The sequence below is a fragment of the Dromiciops gliroides genome, chromosome 2, assembly GCF_019393635.1.
Source record: "Dromiciops gliroides isolate mDroGli1 chromosome 2, mDroGli1.pri, whole genome shotgun sequence".
Classification (NCBI taxonomy): Eukaryota; Metazoa; Chordata; class Mammalia; order Microbiotheria; family Microbiotheriidae; genus Dromiciops; species Dromiciops gliroides.
In genome coordinates, this window is record NC_057862.1 from 419,018,605 (window position 1) to 419,029,339 (window position 10,735).

The following is a 10,735-nucleotide window of genomic DNA, read 5'->3' on the forward strand; positions in this document are numbered from 1 at the left end:
AAACTTTACCCTTTATCCACCACTAGAAAATACTCAGTGCCTTGCTTGTTTTATTGTTGATGGGGATCAGGTCATGTCATCTGTGTGTGCAGAATGGTATGGTGGAAAAGGCACTGGGTGTGGAGTCTGAAGTACTGGTTTCAAAGCCTGGCTTTACTACCTGCTTAACTTTCTGTGACCTTGGGCAAGTCACTTAATTTTTCTGGGCCTCAGCTTCCTCATATTAAAGATTGACACATTTTAAGAGTTTTCATTAGGTTAAAATTGAATAATAGGATTGAACATTTTAGAACGGGACTGATTTAGATTTAGAGAAATGATAGTCCTCATGATAGGAAATGTGTAGTAGAATGTTTAGTAAATACTTTTAATTTATATTTATGAAATTAAATTGTTTTATATGACTAAAGTTTAAAACATTTGGCGTGATGCAGAATTAAAATACCACGTTGGAATAGAGGAGGAAAATAGTCCTAGTGGAAAATAATTCTACAGAGTTTTGTTGATTTAAAGTATGTAAGTGGCATGAATCTTTTTTTTTTTTTAGATAGTGAAAGAAAAATTTGCTATGGTAGCGCCAGATGTACAAATTGAAGATGGCAAAGGAACTATCCTCATATCTTCAGAAGAGGGAGAAACAGAAGGTATTCACTGTATATATTAGGTTTCCTTATTACTTAGAGGCATTATTGGGCAGTATTCTTTGTTTCAACAAGTATTTGAGAACTTTATTTGAATACAATGTTGTACTAGGTATTGAGATCCAGAAAGAACTGTAAGATTTCTTTGGAATTAACAGAAATTCTGTTTTAGTGTTTAGTGTCTCAGCAGCATTGGCCTACCAAGAAGTACATTTTGGTTGATTGGTTATATGTGATGAGGAGCTATGCTCAATTTAGCTCTCCTAATAGGAGATAAAACTAGTGAAGTCAAAGTTACAGATGTAAACCCTGTCTGAATCACAATTTACTCATTCTCATCAATAAATACTTTATTATTACTAATCCTAGGGTAATGCTTAAAATGATCCTAGGGTCATGGTTAAAATGGGGATGTGAAATAATGGCTTAATGCTGCTCATCCGTTCAGCTCATGTTCTGTAGGTACTAAGTCAAGAGGATTAATTCTCTTTGAAATGTAAGGTTCTCTTGGCCCCTTTTAGTGATCCTATAAAAGGGGTGGTTACTTTTCAGATCGATTTGACAATTTGGTGTTGGGGGTTGAGCGTAGACTGATTTATCATCTTTAATAGGGTATAGTTTATTTAAGATGTATTTCATTGTTGTAGGAGGATTATTCATTTCATTATTTGAATTCTATTTTTTAGCTAATAATCATAAGAAATTATCAGAATTTGGAATTAGAAATGGCAGCAGGCTTCAAGCAGATGATTTCCTACAGGATTATACATTATTGATTAATGTCCTTCATAGGTAGGAATTTTTATTACTCTAAAATGAAAAATGTGTAGAATTGAAATAAAGTGAAAAGGTTGTTTTCTTTCCTGAAATCTCACTGTTCTTATAAAACCCTAGTACACTTATGTCCTAAGGTAGCTACTAATTTTCTGACATAAATATAGAAATTTTGGGATCCAGAAATATAAATGGATATCTTTTATAACTTTATTATTTTCATTATAACTAATAAAGGAAAGTAATCATACCAAAGGTAGATTATTTGTATTCAGAAAAGCTTTTTTCTTGGAATAGTCTGGCTAGAGAGCAATAGCCAAAATTTCAACTTATGAAAGTCTTTAACTTAGCAGCACCCCTCCCCCCAAAACAACCCCAAAACCCCAAAATCATAATAGCTCACATTTATATAGTGCTTTGGGAAGTGACATTTTTACTTAGAAATTTATTTTCAGTATTGTAAAAATGTGAATTATACAAGTTTTGGTCATTGGGATCAACTTAGGGTTTCATTGCTTTTTGAATATAAATTTGCTAGAAGTAAGAAACATGGGTGTTTGCATGTTGGGCAAGAGCAAGAGGCAAAACAAAATTTACTCCCCTTGTTCATTCACCTTGAGTTACCGTTGGTAATAATTATATCATTAATATCATAAAGAACAGCATTAGAGCAGCTTAGTATATTGAAAAGAACACTAGTGTGTGTGGGAGGGAAGAGGTCAGGCCAGTGATCTTGTAAGGGGCCAATAGCTTGTCATAATTCTACTTTGATATGGATATGGCTGGGCCGTAGCAGTTTAGGATACAATCTAAGAGGTAGAGGCTTTGTAGGAGGGGGTGAAAGAAATCTCACTATGTTGTTTCTGATTGGTTTCTTGTCTGATATCACAGCTGCCTGATATTGGAAGTTTTCTACATGGTTACCAGAAAGTTTAAAATAAAGGATTTAACTGGATGATGATGTCTTTTTATGTGGTGCCTATAAATCATATGAACTACTTAATAAACAGGGTTGCTTTGAGGAAAAATAAACCTTAGAGCTATAGAAATGTGTGCTATTATTTTTAACCAAAATGTGTGCAACCTCCTGTTTGTAAGGATCCAGGAATCTTGTGTGCCTTCTGAATAGCCAAAGAATCTTTAACTTATTCTCAGTATAGTTTGATTATTTATATCTTATTCAAATTCCCCAAATTAACAATATGGGTATAATAGAATCTTTGATTAGCTTTGATTATCCCAGTCCACCCTATTTTTTAGCCATACCATAGAGTTTATTGTAAAAAGGCAATTCATTACCTTTATTTTAAAATGTTATTTTTTTTACAGTGATGATCTAGAAAAAGATGTGGAATTTGAAGTTGTTGGAGATGCCCCTGAAAAAGTGGGGCCAAAGCAGGCAGAACAGGCATCTAAAAACATCAGTAATGGCAGTGATGATGGGGCACAGCCATCCACATCAACAGGTAAATACCTTCACAGAATCTCAGAGGTGGAAGGGGGACCTCCAGCCACCTAGAACAGTACATACTTGAACAAGTTGCCCCTCTAAAATATACTGAGCAAATGGTCATTCAGCCTTTGCTTGAAGAACTCCTCAGTGAGGGGGGAATCTACTACCTTTTGAGGTAGCCATTGCCATTTCGGGATGGTTTTTTTTTTATTAGGAAGTTTTCCCTCATTATTGATGTCTCTGCAGTTTCTTTACATTATTCCTAGGTTTGCTTTCTAGGGGCCAAGCTATAATTTTCTAAGTGTGTTCATAGGGTACACGTCTAATTCTTCTTCCCTATAATAGCCTTTCAGACTTTTGAACAGAGCTATCATGTTTTCCCTAAGTCTTCTTTGGGTTAAACATTCCAAGTTCCTCTCTCTACCTAAGCCTCCTATGCCATGGACTAAATGCTTTTCACCATTCTGTCCAGCTTGTCAGTGTCCTTAAAATGTGGTGCCTAGAATTAAACAAAACTCTCTAGGACACAGTGTAGTGGGGATTTAGCCTCCTTTTCCTGGATACTGTTTTCTCTGGCAATGTAATTTAGGACAGTATTAACTTTTTGGGCTATTATATCATATGATTGAAGCATACCTCATTTTCCTCCCACTAAAGCCCTTACATTTTTTTTCCAAACTACTTGCTGTTCAGCCATACCTTCTCCATTTTGTACTTGTGATGCTTTTAAAAAACAACCACCCAAGAATAAGACTTTACATTTAGCCCTTTTATATTTTGTCTGACCTTATTTGGCCCGATGTTCTGGCCTGTCAGTAGCTTTTTAGATTCTGACTGTCATTGTGTATAACAGTCTTTTCTACTCTTTTGCTAATCTACATGTTTGATAATTTTGTCATTATCATCTTTATCCAAGTTGTTGATAAAAAGGTCAACTAGCACAGGTCTAAGCACATATTCCTGGAACCCTCCTTTGGAGACCTTTCCGGGTAACCATCTTCATGCCTGATCTACTACATTAAAATTCACCTAACCAGAATTGTTGTCTAGCCTATATCTCTTCATCTTTTATACAGGAATAAAGACTGTCAAATATTTTTCAAAAATCTAGGTAAATTATATCTTACAACATTTCTATGATTTACTAGCCTTCATATCACAAAGGGAAATGAGATTCTTTCTTTCTTTTTTTTTTTTTTGCGGGGCAATGGGGGTTAAGTGACTTGCCCAGGGTCACACAGCTAGTAAAGTGTTAAGTGTCTGAGGCCGGATTTGAACTCAGGTACTCCTGAATCCAGGGCCAGTGCTTTATCCACTGTGCCACCTAGCCGCCGCCCGCCCCCCCCCCCATTATTTCTTGATGAAAACAATGCTAGCTCTTTGTGATCACTGCTTTCTCTTTTAAATGTTCACTAACTATTCTTTCAATATAATACATTCCATAGTTTAGCCAGGAATCCACATCCAGTTTCTTGGCCCCTAGTGTGCAGTTGCCATTCTCTCCCCTTTTTAAAAATTAGGAACATTTGCCTTATTCCAATTTTGTAGTACTTCTAATCTCCACAAACTTTCAATAGTCACAGTGTTTCAGCAGTATAATCACATCTGCCAGCCCATTAGGTATATAGAATGTTGTCTCTGTAGGCTTGGTGGTATGAAGTCATAAAAGGTGCTCTTCCCTGTTTATGAAACTTAATTCTCAAGAGGGAAATGGTTATCATCTTAAAAATCTCCTGTGGAAACTTTCTATGACTGCTTGGTTGTCTTGGTGTCTCTTTTGAAATAAATGCTGTTTAAGTGCTAGAAGGTGTGGAATTTTTTTGTTTTTAAGATGGGGCTTTGTATATGGGAATTATCAAGAATTTGAATCTGATAGCAATTTATTCATTATTGAGTAGTTATAGCTTACAACTGTATATGGTTGTAATATCGGTGGATTTAATGGTACATAAAAGGGGTCATTCTCAGTACCCATATTTGGAATACAAAGGTAAATTCATTTGGCAAAAATGATTCCTAGATGCAGAATTAGAACATTTTAAGTGGCAGTAGTGCTGGGGAATCTTGGATAAATCTTTCTTACCACCTTGCTCTGCATTCATGTCGACAAATGTTTATTGATCATTTTGTCAAAGGTTGTGTTTTATGAATGGTAGAGGATATATAGAACAATACTATAACCCCTGCATTAATAGGGTTTATTTACAATGTAGCAAGACACATTAGACAAATAACTATATTGTAAGGTAGACTATGAAGAGTGGTGGAAAAAAATTTATAAAGTGGTGGGGAAAAAATGTATAAAGTGTTAGTCCTGAGGAAAAAGAGATCACTTCTGGCTGGGATACTGTGAGAGTGAGGTATGGATCAGGTAAAGCTGAATTTGAGCTGGGCTTTGATGGATGAGTAGGAGTTGGGATTGGTGGAGCTAGGTAGGGAATGGTCTTGGAGGCATAAGGAGCAATGTGAGCAAATATACAGATTGGGGAAATTGGGGAATGTGTTGGGCAATAGAGAATAGTCTGGCTTGGCTAAAGCTTTAGAATGCACAAAGGGGAGTAGTTCAAGATTAGGTGAGGCCCAAGTTGAAGGAATTTAGACTTCATTTGGTATGTAGTATAGAACTACTGAAGGGAGCAAAGAGAAATGGTATTGTTGGAACCATGCTTTAGGAAGATTATTTTTCCTGGTAGTTGTGGAGGGGGGAGGAGAAAAAGTTCATTTTAGCAGTCTTTATTAGGTATCCAATGTGTACAGGTGATTGTAGTTTGGCATCTGATCTTTGATGTTGACAGTGGGAACAATGAAGGGGATGGAAGAGGACTTAGGAAATGATCAGATAAGATGAAATAAAGATGGCTGACATTTCCAGTTTGTATGACTGGGAATCATGGTGGTGCCATTGACAAGAATTGATAAGTTTGGGGTTGGGGGAAAGTTATCAGTTTAGCTTTATTATTAAGCCAAAGATTTCTGTTTATCATAGACTTCCTAAGGTTATGATCACAGATCTTTTGACTTTTCTAGAGTTTTTTGAGTATGAATATACTTCTTGGATTTAGTGAAACTTATTTCATGTACACATTGTCATTTAAACTGCTTTTAATCAAGCATTAAAGTGAGTTTCTTTTCCTTTGTCTTACATTCTTTATTCTGGATCTTTTTTTGCTCTATAGAATGGCCACTCTTGGTTTCATGTACTCTAGGAATTTTAAAGATGATTTGTAAAATTCAAATCTGAATTGTATATGTCTTGAGATAATTAAATTGAATTTGCATTGTGCATTTCCTTTTTAACCAATATGTGCACCATTCTTGTGACCATGACCCATTTCTCACTGAAAATTGAATAGAACCCATTGCTCTCTGAGAAGAGTGCTGTGGTTTTTTGAGAATAATAATTTGAAATGTGAAAAATCACATAGGAGCATAATTCATCAGAGACTAGTATTTAAAAATGACTTTTTTTTTTAATAAGCTCAAGATCAAGATGATGTGCTGATCGTTGATTCAGATGAAGAAGGCCCTTCAAGTAATGCTGATGTCACTGAGGAAGATTCAGCTCGGAAGAGAAAGTTAGATGATAAAGAACATGTCAACGCAAAGAGGCCACGTACAGAGAAGTCTGAAGAGCTAGATGACATTATAGCATTAGACTGAATGAAAATAAACTATGTCATTTTCTTACTGTCTTATGTTATCTGGGCATTTGTGTTAAATGGCCAGAACTAGACTATTTATGTCCTTTGTTCCAAAGGAAAATCACATCACTGACTTGAAAATGAGTCTTTTTTCCCCTTGATAAAACATTCATTTGGATAGAACCATTAGAAATGTTCCAGTATGCTATATTGAACGTAGTAGGAATTTAGTTTTTAAATACTTGGAAGAGAAGTATTTGCTTAAACAGTCATTAGATAAAAGACAATACACGGTGCATGTTACAGCTTTTTATGTAAATACCTTTAGGTATATAATTCAGTAGTTAAAAATACTGTGGTTTAGTAAAATTAATATCCTGGTTATAAATATTACACCTTTATTTTTGGCTTGGAAAAATATTTTAGCTCAGATTTAATTGTTTTTCACATCTTCAACTAAACTGAGATGGCTTCAAAGATGCTTCAAGTGCTGTGTGTTGAAACTTGTTTTAAAATATCAACTGGCACTATGTACATTACTGTAAAACAATGTTAATTTACTCAATTTTTCAGCTTGTACTGCCTGGTATGTCAGCATCAGAAAATTTTTGTGTATTGTTACAGTTTCAGGTTATTTATACTTGATGTTTTGTAAAACTCAAATACTACTATGCTGTACCTTTAAAGGACCAAATAAATGATATCTGAATACTTGCTATACATGCCTGTACAGTCCAAGTTAATGCTGACATTGTGGGTTTTACATAGTATCAGTATCTTTTGTACACATATTTTTGCTTTAAAAAGCCTAAACTAAGAATTTGAAAAACCCCAACTCTTTAGTAATGCTTTTCTTGAACTCTTAGCTAAAAGAGTTGATTTACATTCTAGAAAAACATGCTTAAGAGTATTCTGAAGTCTTTGGCCTTTTCTGAAGATAATTTTGTGTGTATATATTCCTTATAATGAGGAAGTTTGTCTTAGACCTGAGACTCCCAGGGCTATACATCTAAAAGTGATGTTTTGATTTCAAAGGTTTGTAAAAATCTAAAGGATGTGGCGATTTGAGTAAGGAGAGTCAGAGTGAGAAGCTGAAGATGACATTCATGTTTCGAGCCTGAGCGATGAAGAGGATGGTGGTGCCCTCAACCATAAAGAACATAGGCAAGGGGGGAGGGATTGGGGGAAATGATAATGAATTCAGTTTTGGACATGTTTGAAATTAAACTTATGGAATATTTTGAGATGTCTTAAAAGGCAGTTGAGGTGTAAGAGTGTAGTTCAGGAAAGATGTTGGATAGGTAAATGGATTTGGGTTTCATAAACATTAATAGCAGATGAGATGAATTAGAGAAATAGTGAGGGTTCAAGAGTGAGCGTTGGGGGAGGAGGACTCCCATGGGGTTAGTGGGTGTGAAGATCTCACAAAGGAACTTGAGGAGTGATCAGAGAGGAGACCCAGAAGAGCAATGTCATGAAAATGTAGGGAGAAGAGAGTGATTGACAGGGTCAGAGGTTGCAGAGATCAAAGAGGATCAGAATTGAGAAGACACCATTAGATTTGACAATTAACTTTGGAGAGAGCAGTTTCAGTTGAATTATGAATTTGGAAGTCAGACTGCAGAGGAGGCAAAGGAAGTGGAGTCACCTATTGTAGGTGGCCTTCTTAAGGAATTTAACCACAAAAGGCAGGAGAGATATTGGAAGATAGCTATCAGGGATGGATGGATCAAGTAAGGAAGTTTTGAGGATGGGGGAGACATGGGCATGTTTGTAGGTATTAGGGAAAGCAGCCAGTAGATAAGAGATTGAAGATAAGTGAGAGTGGGGAGAACAGGGAGCAATCTGCTTGAGATGATGGGATGAAATGGGATCACCTGTACATACAGAAGGGTTTGCCTTGGCAAGAATTGTGTTCCACCTCTTTAGCTGAAATGGTAAAAGAGATAGGTAATGTGCTTTAAAACTCTTAGAATATTAAATAAATGTTAGCTATTATTTGGAGCTGGACAGGACCTTAGAAGTCATCTCCTCCAACTCCATTTTACCTTAAGGAACTGAGAGAAATTACGTGATCTTTGCTTAGCAGGTGTATAGCCAACATTTGAACTTCCTCCAAATCCAGCATTCTTTCCGTGACAAAATATTTTGTCCAGAGGTAATAGGGAGCTAAGCCATTGAAGGTTTTTGAACAGGTCACTCAGGATAGTGACCTGATCAGACCTGTGCATTAGGAAGATCATTTTGACAGCTGTGTAAAAACATTTACCTATGAGCATTTCCAAAGTATGAAAAGTGTCTAATGGTCCAAATGGGACTATTTATAACCAACACCTAAGATTAATGGCCTCCTTGTCAGTCTGCAAGATATTTATCATTGTGCTTTTTCTTGGGGTCTGGGGGGGTCACAAGTGAAAGGTGGTGTGACCACAACCTATTATTCTCATTGGCACCTAAAAATACCTAATGGTAATGCTACCTGAGATCAAGTAACCACAGATTTCTTCAGTGTATTTACTGTGACTCAGCTTTCCTTCCTCCCTCCCTCCCTCCCTTCTTCTCTCCTTTTCTTCCTCCCACTCTCCCTTCTACTCTCCTTCCTTTCATCTCTCCATGAGGCCTTGCTCCTGGATTTGCTATGCGTTCAAGCAGATTCTCCCTCCAGAAAATCTCTTGTAATCCTTTTTTCCCCACTTACCAACCTAGTTCATAACCTCTTCTATTGTTCTAAAAACCTTCTAATTATTGATTTAATTCCATTAGCCAATTCATTCTGTACATAACTGCCAAAATAATATTTCTAAAGTTTGACCATGTCATTTCCCTGCTCAAAATATTCATTTTTCTGTTGTGTCTAGGATAAAATACAAATGCCCACAACCAGCTATTTAAGACTTTCCACAGTTTAGTTTCAAGCTACCTCTCCCACTTGATTCACATTTTACTCTCCATATTCAGTGTTCTAGGCAAAGTTGACTACTTGTTTCCCAAGCTTGATGTGTTTTCTTTCACTTTGCTGTTAGAAGCCATTCTCCATGAATGAAATGTACTCTCATTTCTGCCTCTCAGTGTCTATATTCTATCAGGGTTCATTTTAGGTGGCACTTCCTCTGAGAAGTCTTCCCAGAAGTCCCCCAGTTTTTTGGTTCTCAAATTATCTTATACTTACGTGTGTACATGTATTCCCTTACTAGAATGTAAGTTCCTTGAGGGCAAGGATTGTTTTATATTTGTACCTTCAACATTTCAAAAGATATTAAATCCTAAAGCACTTTGCACAAAATAGACATTAATATTTATTGAATTAAAGCAAAGAATTTTCAGTTGTGTCTTCTGATAGGCAAATCTAATAGAGGGTGGCAAAAATAATAGCATCATTTGGATTAGAAAGGAATAAAATTTCATTTTTTTGGAAATGTTCAATAATATGGTTTGGCCTTTTCCCCAATTATTCTAAATGATTATAGTGTTACTGTACTGGGCAGTTACAATAATAGCGATATCTTACTATCAAGTGTAATCCTTGGGCTACATTTGTGATTGTGCTTAAGTACAGAATTATTCTTTGTTTAAAAAAGAAAGTTTCTTTGGCTTCATATGTTTGCCCATATTTTTTCTTGGTGGGCAGAACTGTCGGACCAATAGCTGGAAGTTATGAAGAGGCTTATTTGGCTCAAAAAGGAAATGTTTATTCAAAATGTAATAGGCTGAGTTGAATAGTGAGATCTCCATCATTAGCCATCTTCAAAGAGAGACTGGACATTGTAGTGGGATATTTTGTGCTCTTTCAGTGAGAGATGGACTAGACTTCAGACTTTTTCTCAACTCAGATTCTATGATTACAGAGCCTGGATTTTGTCCTCTCTATTCTTCACATTTCACTTCACACTTTCCTTTGTGGCTCTCTGCTGACCAAATAGGTCGCAGCAGCAGAAAATGGGCACTAGTTTCCAACATTTGACAAAATTCTGGTTGTAACTTCCATGCAAGAAAAGATAGAAACAGCACAGAGGACCTTACCTCTGGAAGATAAAGGTTACCTTTGGAAACTTGTAGGTAAAGAAACAGTCCCGACCCTGCCTTCAAACTTAGGCAGAGTGGTGGCACAGGAGCACTGATTTCTGCCGCTTCATAAATACCTGGGCCTCCTATTGGTTCTTGGCATTTACCCCTCCTGTCAATCACTATGAGCTCTACCTTCTGGCTTTGGGTTCTGAGCCCGGGGG

The 10,735-nt window shown here is 36.4% G+C and overlaps 1 protein-coding gene across 1 annotated transcript in view; it reads left to right on the top strand.

The window, feature by feature from the left end:
* UBA2 (ubiquitin like modifier activating enzyme 2) overlaps window positions 1–7,229 on the top strand; it is a 32,747-nt gene extending 25,518 nt beyond the window's left edge. Inside the window, exons 14-17 of the mRNA XM_043982194.1 lie at window positions 548–644; window positions 1,328–1,433; window positions 2,745–2,881; window positions 6,347–7,229. Coding sequence (XP_043838129.1) covers window positions 548–644; window positions 1,328–1,433; window positions 2,745–2,881; window positions 6,347–6,528 — 522 coding nt within the window. The 3' untranslated portion in view covers window positions 6,529–7,229. The remainder of the gene's footprint in view (window positions 1–547; window positions 645–1,327; window positions 1,434–2,744; window positions 2,882–6,346) is intronic.
* Window positions 7,230–10,735: the final 3,506 nt, after the last annotated feature.